Below are 19,007 nucleotides of genomic sequence, written 5' to 3' on the forward strand. Positions count from 1 at the left end.
GAAAGGCAGCCAAACAAATGCATAACAGGCTTTCTTTACTTCTACTTATACAGTTACATTAAAAGGTAACTCAGGTTACTCAGTGCTGTATTATAGCAAAAGTTACTAAGCTGTATTGTTGGCAGTCTTATAGGTTTGTAATAATAAGATTCTACAAGAAGGACAGTGGAATTACCTCTGATAAATCCTCTGGAGAAGGAGGAAAATACAAGGTTAGTGGGCTCCACCTAATCTTTCAGATGGATAACAGCATGTTCTCTTGCTTAGGCAAGGCAGGCTGTGGCGTGTTAAACAGTACTAAACTGATTTATATTGCTAATTTGATTTTCTCGGTAGCATTTACTCTCTTTTCTGCTTTAAAATATTTGAGACTTAATTGGCATTATAGCACCTTAGGTCTTGATTTTTCTTACAGAGTATACAGGGGAGGAAAAAAAAATTAAAACTATATTGACCTTTTCAAGTCAAGTGCCAACAGAGATAGTACTCCCACAGAAGTGCTTTATTTCTGAATAATCAAGTCTGGCAGGAGCTCTGGTGTGATGGGATCAGACACTGCCATTTCCAATAAGATTAGGATGAAAATCTGTCCTAGTTGATAAAAAACAAAAAATAGAAAGAGAGAGATCATGCAATCTTTCTCTCTCTCGAGTGTACTAGATTAATTCCCTTTGATATCTAGAAAAGAAAGAACATTTCTAATTTTTTCATGCCATCTCCCATTAGCTGCAGTTATCTGCATATTGCTAAAAATAATGAAGAATTCACAAGTGATTTCTTGTATTTTTGATGTGCAATTTCAAATCCTCATTTGAACTTGATCACTTTAAACATAAGAGTCTTTGGATCGAGTCAAATCAACTTATTGGCAGCATATTTATAAATACGGCACATTAATTATAAAGCACATATGTAATGAAACCGCTAGCTTTGTTATATTTTGCCCACATGAGATGTCCAAATTGTCATTTTGGACTGAAATGCTTCAAGATTTCTTTTTTTGTTTAGAGATTGCCTTCTTGTGTACTATGCAACCTTCTTCTAAGTCTTGGAATCACCTTGGCAAACCACTTCAAGCACCCAAAGACTTACTGTAAACAATATGTAGCTGGTTCTCTCTTGTTATCCTGAACACATATCCCACATTGTGCCTAACCACTACAGTCTCATTAGATTAATTATACTTACTCAGAGACTTCAGCAACTGACTGCTATAATCTTCTCCACTCCAGTATTCTTCAAAGTAACTCCACAAACCCACTGTTTGCCTATTAAAATCTACCTTATTTCAGTACTCTAAGCCTTAAACATAGTAGTTTGAAGCTACTCCAAGCAACCTGGCATTCATATCAATGATTAAGAAACAAGAACTGCAGTAACAGAGGTTCCTAGAAAAGACATTATGCCAGCATTGCCACGTCTTATAATCCATTCTCCTCACTTAACAAAAGAGAAAGTTCATTCCTACAAATACAACCTTTCCTACTTCTTTTGGACCATTTATCCTTGAATTTTTCTAATGTTCTTTGAACCTACTGAAGTTTTGAAGTTGTCTCCAAGTGGTTCCACCAATTCCTTAGCTAGCTTCATTTACAAAAAATTAAATACACATTTCAAAAGCAGCTGCATGGTCCTTTGCAAGAAATTCAAGATTCAAAATGAGTATGTGAAGAATATCCTCTTTAGATTTATCTAGACATGAGTTTTCCCATTAACTTCACACTTTTATATTTTTAATGTTTTTTCTTGCAATACTATCTTGAACCTCCCTATCAAGACACATGCAGGTTTTTTTACCCCATAGCTTTAGCTGCTGGCAATTTTTTCTGTATTGCAAGACAAAGTTTACTCAAATCTTGGATATAGTTAAATCTCCCGCTTTATTATTACAAAATATTCAGCTTCTCTAATCTTTACATTTTCTCATCATATACATGTTATGATCCAAGAGCTAAGAATACAATATAATATTACTAGAAGGAATTTCCATTCACAAGGTTTTTCATGGAAGGCTTCTTTTTTCCTGCAAGATTTTCATGATTCTAGAGCTCATGCTATCTTTTATGCAAAATGTCAGTTCCCAGCCTGTACATCTAATAATTCCAGCAAAGTTAGCAGCATGTTAGCTTTACAGAACTATGATTATTCTTCCATCAGGCTTCCAGTGCATTACAAAGCAGTTGACACTCAATAATGAGCATCTGTGCTTGTTCATCTTATCTCAGGATTAAATAATATAAAAGCATATATAAGTTCCACATTGATATTTCACATATCAATTAACTTTAAGTCATATATACAGTTAATCAGTTTCCAAAAATTATAGTAAGAGATTCCTTTAAAACCATTGTTGCCAGAAAGGCTTTACACAGATTTTCTTCACTGGTCTGAGATCATGAGGATAACCCCGACTGGTTGTTCTTAAACTCTTGATATTTATTTCTTTTTCATGTCTCTTCTAACCACCCTTTACACCAATCCCTCTTTTTTGCCTTTAAAATGTATCAGATAACCAAAGATCAATCATGCAAACCATTCACATTCAGCACCTTATTTTCAGAACATGTCCATTACTTTTCTTTCCCCCCAGCCAGTGAGTAGTCATGGAGCTGTCAGAGGTACACAAAACCAACTCTACTCAGGTAACCAACTCACAACCAAAACCAGTGGCCAAAACAAAACCACAAGGGTAACCATGATGATAATCCAGTGACATTTCACAGGTTATGGGCTCACTGTGTCAGTCAGAGATATCGCCACGACATGGACAGGAACAATGGCCTTAAAGCACGCACTCACGCACGGACACACACGGAGGCCTCTCACTCAGGCTTTTAGGACAAAAGAGTTGGTTTGCCATTATGCCCTTGACTAAATTCTAAATCAATTTTAAAAAATCATATTTCATCTTCAGTAAGGTTCTATCAGAATACCACCAACAACTGATGCTTTGATACCTCATAATGTTCATCTCAAGGTTTTATAGTTATAAAACATGTTGCTTTCACAAAATTATTCAACTTTTGAAAAGTGACAAAACCAGCTTTATAACACACAAAAGAAAATACCCTACATCATCCATAGTCTATGAGGACTTTCCAGTATCACCATCAGCAAGCAGTACAGTGAAAACATTTCCTCTAGTAAAGTACCAAGACTGCTGCCAGCAGCAAGTCAAAGAAATGGTTATTTCCCCCTACTCCCCTTCTCACGAGATAATTCCCTACTCTCAGGGAGAAGTATATAGAGAACTTTGTATGGGTTTCTCTACCTCAAAAAAAATAAAGGTGCTTTGGAATGAGTACAACAGAAAATCATTAATATGATTAGAGGGGGCTGAGACATACAGATGCAGACAGGAAAGCTTGAGAAGGATAATAAAGGACAAGGGAAAACTTACTGTTGTCTCAAATGATCTGACAGAAGGCTGGAAATAAGAGGGAACCAGAATTCCTGGAAGTGCACAACAAGCAAGAGGAAATAGGCACACTTTTCAACGAAAGATATCCCAAAAGATGTCATGAAAAAAAAAAAAAATCACCACAATGACAAACATGGGAACAGGCTGTCCATCCCTTCACCCCCATCTTGAAAAATACCTCAAACTCAGCTGGAGAAGGTTCTGAGCAACATGAACTAATCTGGTCCCTTAAGAAAAAGTTGTTGGACTTTCAGATGACCTTCAGGGGTTTCTTCCATGGTTCATGTCTCTGAAGTATCTCTGGATATACTCAACAAAGGCTTCCTACAGTCTGATTGAAGCTAGGCCCTCTTTACTTCTTTATTCTTGTAACAGTATTTCTTTCATACCTCCATAACATCTTCAGTTTTTCAATTGCTTCAACACCCTTTCAGAATCAACATATTTTATAACTCCTATGCAAACATCTGCTGAATCTTCAAAACTATTCTTTACTGTTCTGTATTCTTTTTTCTAGTGAAAATTCCTCAGTGAATTATTTACTTAGACATAAGACTTCCTTTTCTAGATCAACGCTTATATGTTTTTGGCATATTAGCTGGCAAAATGCACCAACTGAATATTTGAGTACCACAATTTGATTTTATTTAATGATAATAAAATTCACTTAAAGCATCATTGAACATACTGATCCCCTCTTCCACTACCAGATACCACTTCTTATGCAAAGATTTAATGAAAAGATGCATAAGTAGACCCTTCAGCAGAGTGGAAACCAGCTCCTTCTTTGCATGCCATCAGTTGGCTACAAAATAATTTTCAATTTCTCATCTTTCTGCTTTTAGACACAAAGTTTTAGAAATAGTCAAGGACTGTTCCCAATTTGAGTGTAGTGAATAGCTTGTTGATTCTACTTAAGAGAGCCTGGTGCTAAATCTCCTCAAGATTGTGAAGAAAACTGTATGTCTCTGATTTCTTTGGTAAGTTTTGTTATAATCAGTAAATTAAGTATAAGCTACAAAGAAGTATCCCCTCTCTCCATGGTCATGAGAACAAAAGCAGTTGCTTTGCTGTCCCTTGTACTGGAATTCATGCTGTCAACAAGAGACCTGAGATCTGGTCCTGCCTACTAACATACATACGCATTCATTTAAAGTTCTGTAAACCACTCAACTTGAACAATGAAATTTAGTTCCATGTTGCCCTTTAAGCCCCTACTTGCTGTTCTAACTAAAATCTTTAGCATCTCCACTTCCTTTGAAAAATTAAGATGATGGCACACTTATATCACCCATGAGGGGTGAGAGAGATTTCAAAACATAAAAATAAAAAAAAAATTAAAAAATAGCAGTAAGCCTCACCTGTAAAAAGAAAAAAATTTGTCCATGGAGACCAGTCTTTAAATTGCTACACACACATACACACGTTTGGTATAAAAATGTACTTCACTGACTTTCCAGCTATAGATCCAGTAACTCTCTTCTGTTGGGTTTTGTCAAAACAATGTATTCAGTCCATTCAGTTAAATATTGAGGGATGTTAATCTTGTTAACTCTAATGTTCTTGCTGTCTGTGGAGACTCACAATCCTCTTCTGAGCCATTAACATGTTTGGCCTGAACATCATCTTGTCTCCCAAATTTTACTGTTTAATTACACAGAGGAAAGTATTTCCTCCAGTGGCTTTTAAAAACTTCCAACCTATTAATTCAGGGAACATTCTTGGGAATTATCCTAACATTATAAAGGCACCATAATTAGCTTCTAGGCTTATTCTAATAGATTCAAGCAAACATGCCTACGGTGAGGTTTTCTTGGCTTTTATCTTCGTACAGCGTTCTTAAGTATCAGCAGCAATAAGCTATAATACTTAAATCAGTAGAAACACTGCTAGGGCACAAAAATCATGCTTTGACAGCAGTGGAATAAAGTTCCTGGTTATGGTAAAAAAAAAGGGATAATATATACCAAAGCATACCCAAAAAAGGGAGAAAATTGAGAATGCCATGCCATTCTATTAATAAAAATATAAAAATAGAATTTTTAAAACAAAGTAAAAATACAATAACTCTGGTTCAATTTGCAAAGAAATGAAACATTACAGCCCTTTGGCTGCTCTAAACTTCTACAGCTCTGATACTAAAAACGAGGGAGAAAAAAACTGTGTCAGGAAGTAACATTTTATACATCAAAAGAATAACCTAAACTACTACTAAAATTACTTACTTCCAAGGAAAGAAGAAAAGTTTTAAAGCCAGGAATACTTTCAAATATTTTGTTCCTTCACAGCGCTTTAAAAGCTAAAGGAGCTAAGCAATTATCAAAGGAGATCTATGTTCCTACAGGTTTATCAGGAAGTAAAAAAATAAATCACTGACAGACTATAGTCCATCATGGATCCAACACACATCCATTATCATATCAATACTGAGGGTAAACACATCACCTTCTGGGCTCCAGATTGGATTTCAGTAATTTATGAAGGTAGTCTGATTTTTTTTTTTTTTTTTTAAATGTGATAAATAAAATCTGTAGTATCCAGAAGAATTTCTTGGATTTTTTTCCTATGAGGTATTCCTACAGGTCACACAATTTTTGTCATGCTTAAATAAAATAGCTCAATATTAATACTTTAAGCAGTCTAGGATTTTCAGACATTTCCCTTCATACATCCCACTTAGAAACAAGAACATTAATGTTATATTCTGAGGGTTTTTTCATGCATTTATTTAAGTCCCAAGAACGTTAAAGGTATCTCCAAAATCTGAAAATTAAATCCATCAGCTACTTACCCCTCTTTTGACAGCAAAACGTATGTTCCAATTTGCAAAGCATGTCAGCATTCTCATACTTGTCTTCTTCTGCCTTAACCCAAAAACAGGATTCTGTCATCTCCTGAGGCCTGATCTACAAGCAAGAGACAAAACAAAATTTTATTAATTATTTTGATACTATGCAAAAACTGTAAAGCCTAAAGCACTTTAAATATTTAAGACCTCTGTAAAATGTGAGATTTTAGTACACAACTCATCTTTAGAGTTGTTAATATATTACTCATTAAAAATAATAACCCTTAAAATAAGTGGGTTTGGAATAAAACTGATTCTAACAATGCAGACAACACACTCTGTTATCCAAGATCTAAAAGGAACAAATTAGCTTTGGTCTACATTTAAAACTTGGGCAAACGTCAAATAATCTCTGAACACAGTTGGTTTAACTAGATACTAAGTACCTTACTTTTCAGAATGTAGCTTTGATTACCTCATTAATTGTGAAAATCTCTTTACTGACTTATTTTGGTCTAAAGAATTATAGTTTCTAAACTCAGTAGATTGGTATACTTATCTTGTCACAGTAGAGAAGGAAAAAAAAAACAAAACCAAATCCAAGCAAACCTCAAATTGAGTCTATATTTCGTCAGACATTAAATTTATGTAAGTACATTTATACGACAGATAAACAGAGAGATCTGCATTCCTTCTTTCCTGTCCAGGCTAGATAGATTCAAGACACTGGTTTGGAAACTGTATAGCTATCAGTATAGCGCAGTGACTGATCCAACATAAAGAGTCTGCTGAAAAACAAGGCATAATAGGACCCAGGATCCTAATCCTAAGTTTGTTTTATTCTAGACCAGAACTGACTTTTCTAGGCATCTCATAATGTCAACAGATACTTGCCCAGATGATTCATGGGTTAATAAAACAGAATTTTCAGAAAACAACGAAAAGCTTAAAGACAGAAAGTATTCATATCTTACATAATTTTAACTAATGTATAAACTACTTATCTAGTCTTACTTCTGACAATCTATTTTCCCCAAGTTCAATGTCAGATTTTACATCAAGTATTTGTCATTAATCAATAGTACCTTAGACCAGTTGAGTCTTTTCATGGTAACCTCAGGTTTGAATTCTTTTTTAGGCTTCATTCCAAATGGCAAAGCACATGAAGGCGGGGACCACTGTATCCCAGGCAGGCCTGGTAGAGGCGGTGGTGGAGGAGCACCACCAAAACCCAGAGGAGCTCCCAAGCTGTTCAGAAGTGGTGGAGGAGGAGGGGGAGGCGGTGGTGGTGGAATTGCTCCATTAGAAGGCAGCGGTGGAGGAGGAGGGGGTGGAAACTGATGTGTTCCTGCGCCTTCCAGTGGAACAACAGATGCATCTCCTCGAGTTGATGGCAGAAAACCAGGCGGTACAGAGCCATACTGATAAGGACAATATTCTTACTCAGTTTCACAGTTTTATCAACAAAATGCTATAACAATCATAGTTTATAGATTAAATCCAGAAAGCCAGTTGAAAGTCAATGCCATTTGCCTTATATAGAACAGTCAAATAAGAATGATAACGAGCCAAACGTGCTTTTGATTTCATGATGGAAGTGTCACTATTTGAAGTAGACATTCAGACCTCAGGGGTGCACACCAAAAATGACAAACTGAATGGAAAGTGCTTCCCATTTCACTGACCATGAGTTAAGAAGGGTATGATAGATATCCTGAGATCTTATCTAGACTACCATGGTTTAGCTCAAATTAAAAAAAAACCCAACAACCTAGTCTCTGTTGTTTTCAGCCTACAGATGAGAGAGAAACATTCCAAGTACATAACAGAAAAATCTGAAGAGACAAATAATTCTGTTGAAACACAGGTATCTTCCAATGTAGAGGAATTCTCAGTCTACAGAATTGAAAACATGAAGCAATAATGAAAAAATATCCTTGCAAAAAATAAAGCTTCCTTACACACCAGCTTCTTATTACATATAGAAATGGAATCTATAATGTATCCAAATAGGATTAGGACTTCAGCCCATCTAATAAAATTACTTCTACTATTTGAAAAACTTCCATCATAGGTCTGCAACCATAAATAAGACAGTATCTGACAAAAAACAACAAAATATTTATCTACTGGTGATAGCACTAATTCCCTTTTCAACTAACTATGAGCTGAAACTCATTATTTTAGAAAATAGAGGGAAATACAATACACAAAAAGTTTAAAACTTCTAAAAGGAAATAGCTGAATATCAATAAATACAAATAAATGCATGCACAACAGTATGACAATGTTTTGAATTTCTGAATATAAGTATTGTTTACATTGACAAATAGACACCGAACAGTTGGACTCCAGAAATGAAACAAATACATCAATACATACCAAATGCAAGAAGAGAGTAAAGGAATGAGACCACGGGAAAAAATAGTCATAAGAGGTAGAAATCAACATGCTAAGTAGCAACTGATACCATCTAGAAGCCAAAGTTTTGTCTTTAGACAGATTTAAAAGTACTAAGTTGTACTAATCAATTACCTGACATTTACAAAACTTTTCATGTATCCCATAAACAACAGTGGGATAATTCACAGTATAAAAATTAATGAGCAGAATCATGTTATGTTCTCTGTCTTCATGTAAAAAAATTATATCTAACGCAGTGAATACCAGAAAAAACTAAAATAGGGAGGAGACCAATTTCACTTAAAAAAAGTATTTAAGTATGTTTTCAAGATACAGAAAAATATTTTCTTAATGAATGATGTGCCACTCTTACTATATTTGTTTATTTAGAATGCAACCATTTCTGTAATTGCTTTTGCTAAATGTTTGACTTTGACATTAACAATTTATTCTGACCAGAAACATGAATTAGAATGACATTTCGAAATAGACCAAAGCAGAGTTAAATTAATTTTCCTCACTCAGAAAATTAAAGAAGCTAATAAATATATTTTAAAAAACCCCTCTCATAAGCATTAAAATAAACCCCTAAAAGCATGTCTTTCTGATGCTTTCTTCTTTAGCCATTTTTAGACTGTGCTTCTTATTCCCAGAAATAAAGACACAACAAAAATCACCTGGTCACAGAGTCTCCTTACATAGATTTAAGAGTTGAAGTAGTTACAATTTAGCTCAAGTATTACTCTCAAAAAATCTGCACTATTCTTCTCCATCCCATTTTAAAATATCTACTTATGCTTGAAAATTGAAAAATTATCAGGAAGTGTTCTTATCCAGCCACAGGTTATTTCTTTCACTGTTGGATATCCATGGTAAGGCCTCAGTATAGCAAACTGCACAATAAGCAATTTCCTGCGGTGGGATAAAGATCACAATGATGAATGCTAATCTGAAAGCATAAGACTTATTACCCTATATGGTTAATTACTTTGGAAATCTATGACTCTGAAAGTGAAACCCAAATGAAACCTAAGAAACTAGTTTAATTAACTGAGCTCAGGCATAAAAGGATCATCTGGGAACTCACAGCTAATTAATGTCACATTACAATTATTTGTATAAAACAGAAAAAAGGAAACTAACATTCAATAATAATCGATAACAAAGATTCTTTGAAAAAACCCTCAACTGTACTATCAGAATCCAAAGAAGATGCAAAAGGAAGTCCCTTTTAAGTCCCAATTATTTCATACATTCATTTATACTGTCTTTTACCTGTGATTTAAAAGCTTGTAATTCTGTTTCAAGTTCATTGATTCTCTCCTCTTTTTTTTGAAGCAGGGCCTGGGTCTCCTGATGAACTACAAAATCTTTTTCAAACTAAGAAAAGAAAAAAAAAAAAAGAAAATTGTTGCTACCAGTCAGTTCTGCATAGTTTCTTTAAATTCCAACATTTCCTTTTGTGCTTCTTAAAATTCATTTAACAATACCAAGGACACATGCCTGCTATTCCAACTTCCATGTGTCCGCTGAGTGGAAGAATCATCTGTATCACCATTACAGGTCTTTACTACACGAAATGGCATAAAGACTTAATGTATATTAAGTTAGTCTTACAGAGTAATGGATGTACAGTAATACAGTCTGTAGATATGAGGGAGTCTGGTTTTATTCTCCCACTGTTTACTTTGTTAGGGAAACTGATAATGCGGAAATAAAGTATTCAGTTGGGGTTTTTTGTAACGAAAACTTAAATAATAGAAAGATTCTCAATTAAGGTTAACTACTTTACACCACTTGGCTTCCTAGTCTACAAGGAGCATCCAAATTCCCACTTTAACACAGAACTAATACTAAGTTGAAGTTAAAACCTATACCACACTTCAGTTACGCCATTCATTAGTCTATGGAATCCATGTCCACCTTATGACCACACGATGTAAAAACTACTTACTTTTCTGGAAAGTTCAGAAGCCCTCTCTTCACATTCTTCTAGTCTTGCTTTATCTACACAAACATCTTGAAAAAAAATCAACAAGTACACTTACACATACGCAGGGAACACAAGATTCTTAATCCCCTGTTCAGCTTCATATATGGAGGTATGATGCTGTAATCATTTCCAAACATAGTACTCACCTAGTAAGTGGCTGAAATTTATATCTAATCTCTTACGATACGTGAAATCTGGGTCTGTCCCACTTCGATGTAACACTATCTGTGACACACACTCTTCAATTAATTTGAAATACTGTGGACTAAAGACAGAAATGAGCTATTTTACAGCATATTTATTTATGAAGCTATACTTAAAATCTTGTCTATGAACAAAGTAAGGTCAAACGTTTTGGGCTGATTTGTTTCCATAGAAAGATAAAAGTTTCAAAGGAAAATTATGGTTGGTAGCTTATTACACAAAAAGTTTACAAAAAGCCTGAAAAAACAGTGGCCCTAAAGATACAATTCCTGTATTATAAAATCTACATCTCCCTTCCTATGGAAATATAGGAAGGAAAAACCGCCTCCTGCTTCCTCTCAGTAAAGAGAAGGCCCTTCCTTCAGCTTGATTCCACTAGTTTTGTGACTTTTGTAAGTACAAGTGCATTGCAGCCCTGCTTCAGTTACAAGGAATGAAAAACCTTGCTCGAAAATGCCAGGGGGTATGACAGCTGGTCACTTGCCCAGAACATGCAAGCTGTGAATTCAAACCTTTTCAGGTGGAAGAGGTCTAGCATAGATGTACCCATAGCAGGTAAGCACCCTTAACCTTTAAACATACATCTGTGCTAGACCTTGCCTGAAATGCAAGGTTATGCAGAATGCTGTGCAGAAAACAGATGGCCCCTGTTCAGTTCGTACCCCGTGCCTCCAGTATTTCCTCAGATAACACAACAGTTTTGGAAGGGAAGTATTTGTCAGCTTGAAACACTTAAAATTTTATTAACTGTTTCCCTGTAATTTATCTGATGAATTTTCCAGGAGATACAGATATGTCAAAACTAACCTATATTGTATATTGAAAATACTAAATTCCAATTCAAAAGTTACTCTACATTAGGCATATGTTCAGATTTCTGTATAAAGTGAGCTTCTTTGCATACTTGGTTTTGTTCTTTGACTCAAATACACCACAAAATTATAATGGTACTACCATGTTTTATAACTGATTAAGACATCTCTCCTGATCAGTCATACTTGCAATCAATAAGGATCAGCTCTTAACAAAAACAGTTTTCTATATTTATAAAATAAAATTATACACTAAGCAGCAGAGACAAAAACATATAGATGGCATTATTGATTCTTTTGATTCTTTTAAATGTGAGCTCACAAATTACAATCCACACCAAAAGACTAAAACCTATTATTAAATTTATGGAAGAAATATTCTATTAATGACTGAATAATAAAACAAAATTTCCATAACTAACATTTAACACAGCATTAAACGTACCGGATAAAATAATCATTTCTTATCAGTAAAAGATGTTGGAGAATAGAAAGAAAATATCCTTCGGCACTAGTGTCCTTAACTGTATTCCACAGCATGTTGTAAACATCATTTACTTCAGTGAAAGTGTTAAGGAGAATAATAACAAAGAATCAAAAAATTTCAGTCAAATGTTTATCGATAACTTCTTTAAACGGAAATTATAGCAGAAAAAAATCCATTATATGCTTTATTTTGTTCATGTTTGTCCGGCTGATATCATGGAATCATTTATGTTGGAATAGACCTCTAAGATGATCAAGTCCAACTATTAGCCAAGCACTGCCAAGTCCACCATTCAGCCATGCCACTACATGCCTCATCTACAAATCTTTTAAGTATCCCCAGGGATGGGGACTCCACCGCTTCCCTGGGCAGCCTATTTAAGTGCTTGACAATGTTTCTCTATGAAATTTTTCCTATTATCCGATCCAAACCTCACACGGCACACCTTGAGGTCCTTTCCTCTCATTCAGTCACTTGTTACTTGGGAGAAGTGACTGACACCCACCTCACTATAACCTCTTTTCAGGTAGTCATTGAGAGCAACAAGGCCCCCCTCCCATACTTCTCCAGAATAACCCCAGCTCTCTCAGCTGCTCCTCACAGGACTTGTGCTCCAGACCCTCCTCTGGACATGCTCCAGCCCTTCCATGTGCTTCTTGTGGGTGAGGCGCCCAAAACTGAGCGCAGAATTCAAGGTGTGACCTCACCAGTGCCAGTACAGGGGAATGATCCGTGTCCTGCTCCTGCCGGCCACACTGTTTCTGACACAAGCAAAGATTATATCAGCTCTCAAAAGGATATTCTAGTTCAGATCTAATATCTTCTAAACGATGAGAGAATTCAATCATGTCTTCTTCTTTATGCTCATTGAACACTTTCAGCTGAATATCTAGTGCTTCATTCTTTATACACTGTAGTTGCTGCAAAGAAGAAACAGTATAACGGCTTGCAAAATTAGCATTTCCATATGTAAATAAATGTATCTTTTTAATAAATTCTGTAAGTCAATGTTAGTTAGAAGCTTAAAATTACAAGAACTCATGAGTTAAGTTAAATATTCAAAAGCTAAACATAACTTCAGGCTGGCTTAAAATTTTTGCACTACAGTCTGTCACATGTTCTTAAGCAAAGTCATAAAATGCTGAGGAATCAGAATAAAGCTCAAGGAGCACATTTTGCCTTTTCATTCTTAAGGCTGATTCTTGTGTCTGACTGCTCTTTCCCAATCTTAATAAAATGCCTTTGAGAATAATTTATTACGACTTGTTCTCCCATTCCCCCTCTCAGGCTCAAATAATTAAAAAATTTAAATAGTAATGCAAAGAGAGATTACAAGATGCTTACCGGCAATATCTCTTTCAATCCACTGCGCATAAATTCATTTCTGATGTGAAGCCTAAAATCCAAGTCATCAGGAGATGTAACGAGAGCATTGATGAGCTGCATGCAAGCTACCTGTAACAGAATAAATAATAAACTATCTTGTTTCTTAGATTTCAATATGCATCACAATCAAAAAGATACAACAAACTAATAATTAGACATTACATCATTTCTAATTATAAAACTACTGTAATAGTATAACTAAGCTACTTAAATTCCTGATCAGCCACATGAGCTATAAATATCAAACTCTAGTTCACAAATTTCCATAAAAATGAAATATTTTCTCGCTCCATTGAATTTTGTCATTTTATACAAATATCAAGCTCCTTTAGCCAATGAACTTTAGCAGATAAAGCGTAATAGTGAACATATAAAAATCATTGCAAATATAGATTTATTTATACATATCTTATATATACATATATATAAGAAGTTAGTGACATAATACAGTCTGTGTACAGTGAAAAATTTTTTTTTTATGCTGGTTAATTAAACTGATCCTGAAGAATAGAATAGATTTTTTTCCATTTCTTGAAATAGTCATTCTTTAAACATACTGAGCATTATAGAATACTTCATGGGAATCACTCCTTCAGCTCAAAAGAAAGAACTGGGCCAACAAGTAGTCCCTCTTTTGAAAAATCAAGAGACTCATCTTGAAAACTTGTAGCCAGGAGCAGCAGGAATTCACTGCCCAGATTCACAAGCCTTTAGAACAATGGCAACTTACTGTTTGTATCTAATACGGATGTTTACAGCCATTATTTCAATTTTTACCCTCTTTATTGTTTGCACATTTTGCTTCAGTTTACAAAAAATACGTAACTCAAGTAATTCCAGCATTTTAATGGCTTTTTAAAAGCACCATACCTCTAGAATTCTATTTGGACCTTACAGACTGTGTAAGCAATTAAAGCAATCTGGTTCAAATACTCTTCTGTAAAGCCTTTTATAGTCTAAAAAAATGATGCATTATGCCAAAGGCAAAAGGTGATACCAGAAAGACACTATCCCAGTCATCTTCAAAGTATGCATAATTCCTAATTCTGAATTTACAAGAACAACTAGATGTGTGAGAAACAATAGCACCCGTTAGGTTTCCAGAAGGAACATGCTAAGATTACATAATAACACAGACCACAACCATTATCCCACCTTTACCCTACTGTGATGTATGTAAGCATGAGAGTAGCTTTATATATTATTTCAGCTGAACTGTTATGGAGGTGAATGGCAATTAGCATAGTTTAGGCCTGTTTGACTGCAGCGTTAGCCTATGTAGATGAACTTACTAGCTCTGACACTCTAGAAGAGAGCAGCTTAGTTATGAGACCAGAGACGTAACCAAGCCAAAATGAAAAGGAACAAAAGAGCATTCACTCTTCAAACATTCAAAGCTTTAAAAAAACCTGAGGACAAAGTAACTTTACTTGCTATTACATCCCAGTTTATACTGAAATGTATCTTGACACTGAAGAAAACAAAGACGGCAGAAATCATATTGACGTTTAAAAGGCCATTTTCAGGAAGATCTGGACAACTACAAGATTGGCAAGCTTGACTTTTTCTACAGTAGAAATATATTTTGTATAGTTGAGAACAAAACTAATGAGTAATATAAAAAAATAAAATATAATAAATAGACAGTATAAATAAATGGCTTTGCAAAGTAAAGTCCTATTTCATGAATCAATGAAAGGTGTTTGAAAGGCCCAAGGAGCAGGCAAGAATGCTCCAACCTAAGTCTGGACTTCAAAAATTTAAACAAGATTGCAAAATATCAAAACAATTCAGAAAAAATGTATAAAACAGCATGCTAAGTAGACAAAATCAAAAATTCTACCAATACTAAAAATATTGAATTTGATGGTTTAAAAGTTTGTAATTTTAAAAGATTCTATGGTTCAAAAATTATGTTGTTGCATTAAATTTTTTGAAGTTATGTCTCCTAGTGTTTTCCCCCCTGCCTCACTGTAAGTCTGTCTTTGTATGTTTTGTTAGCAAAGGGTTTAACAGACTTGGCAAGGCAATGAAAGCCTGTTCCTGTCCTTTCTCCATATTCTTTACAGTAAGGGCAATTAGATCATCATCTGATGAGTAAAAATAAAGAGCAATATACCTTTGGTGTGTTTTCTTTCAGAAAGGTATGGGCATTGTATTAGTAGCATTCAATTTTAAAAGAACTCAGTTAAATAGGAATATAGCTAACAATACCACAACACTGACTGTTTTGCTTCAAATAAAGTATGTTTTCTGGAGAAAGATCTTCCACATTTGGGGCTTCTTTGGAGTTATAAACAAGAAACAACCCTTGGTTATTCTCTTCTTATAAAGCTGCTAAAGTGATAACAATTTGAGCCTCTAACTGTCACAGTGGATTTTTCATCTTTGTAGTGCCTGTCAGAACAATTCTTATGATACTTCTCCTCCCTGAAATGTGTTATTTCCCTCATTTTATACAATTTGCTTCTGTACATACGTCTACAGTATTTTAAAAACTATGGGGAAAATGGGACTCCATTACCTTATCAATTATTTTCTTCAAATTCAAATAAAACCTCTGTATTACTCTTGAAGCCTATTTCTGTTCAAGTACTTTTTCCAAAGAGTTACATCTAATACATGTGTTACTGCCAAAGCATCACTCTACACTAGGTAACAAATAAGGGCGCTAACTCCAGCAAAGGAAACTCCAACAACCAAATAGGTATGGAAGATAAATACAAAAATATAATTCTCTTACATCTAAACATTGACAATACAATAACAAAAATTTTGAAACCAGCTAAGGTGCCCAGTCCACTTTTCAAAAGTAGACCGAATAAAATTTTCCAGGAATTGTCTCAGCAGCACCCAAGAGAGAAGAGATGTTCTGAAGCACAAACAAGTACTTTTGAACACAGAAAAAGTTCCTCATATTGAACATGTGACTGCAGTCCTCTACAGTCTTGTTTAGAACACGTGGCCTTGTAGCCCACTTTATTTTTGCTAGTAATAGGCTACAGGTTTTGTATGAAGCTAGCACCACATGCTTCCAGACCTCTCAGGCTTCACTGAGATTTGGCTTGCCTGTCTGGAGCTCAATTTTGACTTATTAATTGCAACAGGATTTGTCTAAGTAAGAGAATCACTATCACCCCACTAGTTGTACATTTTTCTTAGCCTTGTACAAGTCTCAGGCATAAAGTTTACCATCACATACGTTTCTGTGACTAGTGGATAGAATATGACCATAAATTAAATGCAGCATTGAAAGGTATAGGCATGGGATGGGAGTGGAGAAGTGTTAGCACTAGGAAGAGCAATTTTATTAGACCACTAAGGCTTCACTTAGACTAAACATTAAATTCCTGGCTTTGAATACCAGGTGTATTTTTCAGGCCCACAAATTGCATAAGTTACAATGTCACAACAGAAGAATTTGGATGCAAAAAGTGGCTGAAATGCAAGCAACCAAACCAGTTAAATTTACTGCAATAAAACCTAACAGACTATATTGTCTTATTATCTGAGTATGGGCTTTATGCTTAAAGCTTTTTGTATTTGTTTAGGTATGGGTCCACTTTATGAGTATTTGTCTTTCCCTTCAGCAGCCAAGAAGAAAATTTTTACTTCCCCTAATTTTGATCTTATTTAGTTGAAACAAGTTATACCATCTCCAATTCATCTCTCTGGAGTACAAAATCTTTCATTCAATTGCGTTTTCTGGATTCAATTAGTGGTGCCATTCAAAGCCAGTAATTCAGTGCACTGACAGCTGCCACCAACACCTGCTCTCCTGTTAACATCAATGAAGCATTTCAATGATTGTAGACTTCACTAGCATACAGTCAGTACTAAAGCACACTACTACAAGATCACATTCACATTTCAACTCCATGTTGTTTGATTACATACAATTTGGAACCTTTATCATTGTTTTCAGCAGTTTAAAACACAGTATGATTTCCTGCAAAACACTATGTGAATGGACTGTTAAGCAAGGAAACAGCATTTATCAGTGATGATGATTTAAACTATCAGTGAAGAGTCAATCAGAGACTGAAAAAGTACTACTATGAAAATCCTGATCAAGAGCAAACTATAGTTTTATCTTTGAGACAGCAGGACAATTTCAATGAATGGATGTCTACAGATGCATCTTTTTCCAAAAAAAAAAAAAAAAAAAAAAACACCAACCAAACCAAAAAAAACCAAAAAAACAAACAAACAAAACAAAACAAAAACAAAACAAAAAGCCCAGACCTTTTAATTTGCCCGATCAACACAGTATATATGTCCATGTGCTATTCAAACAGAGCCAGGATACAACAGTGAAAAGCAAGAAATTAATCAGTAAAATGTACTGCTTTTCTAATACTTCCAGTCAAATTTGGTCAAGTGGGAATTCAACTGTAGTTCATAAGAAGAACATACTTTAGCCTTCCTGGCACAAACAAGACAAAGATCCATTGGATAATATTAGCAAAGTATTTATTTGTGTAGGAATACAAAGTAATAGTGAAAGTCTGAAACACAAGCCTACAAAAAGCAGAATGAGAAAAAGTTATAAAAGAGGAAGTAAAAACAAGTCTAAGCAAGACACATTGCTTACACCTCTAGTTCTGAGTAAAGTAGATCACAAAATTTTTTTGCAAGCTTAAAAACTTTTGAAAGGACTAATGATAAAGGCAACAGCAGGAACCTGATAGTAGATCTCAAACATTTAAATCATGCTCCAAGTGAAACTAATTCAATACCTAGCAGCATAAAATACTTAAATCACGTAAGATCACAATAATTTGAAATTATTTTGTTCAGTCTTGACATTTAAGTAAGGTAAGCTTTGTTCTGATTGACCCTATTACATAAGCAATTATGGAAAGGACCTCATTAGCACAGAGCAACCAAGAGTCATCAAGTTATTCAGCAAACCAAAATGTCACAGTCATTTCACATCCTCATATTATTAAATGATAAAGATTAAATAGTATTCCCTCACAATTGAAAATACTGGGAAGATAAGGCTAGTGATGAATAACTAGAATCTTTTATTTCACAAAAATTCTTCTCCTAGAATACACAAGAACATGACGTTTCCACAGGGATGAGTGGTGTTCATTATTCAAGAACTTAACCAGAAAAGGAAAAATTGCACCTTTCCTTCACCATTGTACCTCTTCTCAGTAGTAACTGGAAAATTAGAAGGAGCTGTTATCTGTAACTAGATCTGCGTGGAAGAATAACACTCTTCTGTTAGTTAAAACACCTGCTTGAGAAGCAGTGGTGAAAGTTGATGTATAGAGAGGATTAAGAACTCATTTGATTCTACTAGAAGAATGAGAAGTAGGCAACAAACAAGTTGTTGTTTTCATAACTTTCTTATATATCACAATGGGTTATGCCAGAAAAACTGTATTTCCTGCCTCCATGACTTGAACAAGAAAATGTTGAACTTTTCAGTTGTCATCATAAATATACAAGGTACCAGATTGCTCTGTATGCATTTCAAGCTTAAGATGTTAAACTACATT

At 34.8% G+C, this 19,007-nt stretch overlaps 1 protein-coding gene across 2 annotated transcripts in view; it reads right to left on the reverse strand.

Moving 5' to 3' along the window:
• The window catches only part of DIAPH3 (diaphanous related formin 3), a 208,854-nt gene that overhangs the window by 150,781 nt on the left and 39,066 nt on the right, over nt 1-19,007 (reverse strand). For both annotated transcript variants that reach the window (XM_058419256.1, XM_058419257.1), the window contains 8 exons: nt 13,453-13,563; nt 12,910-13,028; nt 12,067-12,183; nt 10,752-10,870; nt 10,567-10,631; nt 9,888-9,992; nt 7,295-7,630; nt 6,213-6,327 (listed from right to left, as the gene is read on the reverse strand). In XM_058419256.1, coding sequence (XP_058275239.1) covers nt 6,213-6,327; nt 7,295-7,630; nt 9,888-9,992; nt 10,567-10,631; nt 10,752-10,870; nt 12,067-12,183; nt 12,910-13,028; nt 13,453-13,563 — 1,087 coding nt within the window. The remainder of the gene's footprint in view (nt 1-6,212; nt 6,328-7,294; nt 7,631-9,887; nt 9,993-10,566; nt 10,632-10,751; nt 10,871-12,066; nt 12,184-12,909; nt 13,029-13,452; nt 13,564-19,007) is intronic.

The sequence above is a fragment of the Hirundo rustica genome, chromosome 2, assembly GCF_015227805.2.
Source record: "Hirundo rustica isolate bHirRus1 chromosome 2, bHirRus1.pri.v3, whole genome shotgun sequence".
In the NCBI taxonomy this organism is placed as follows: Eukaryota; Metazoa; Chordata; class Aves; order Passeriformes; family Hirundinidae; genus Hirundo; species Hirundo rustica.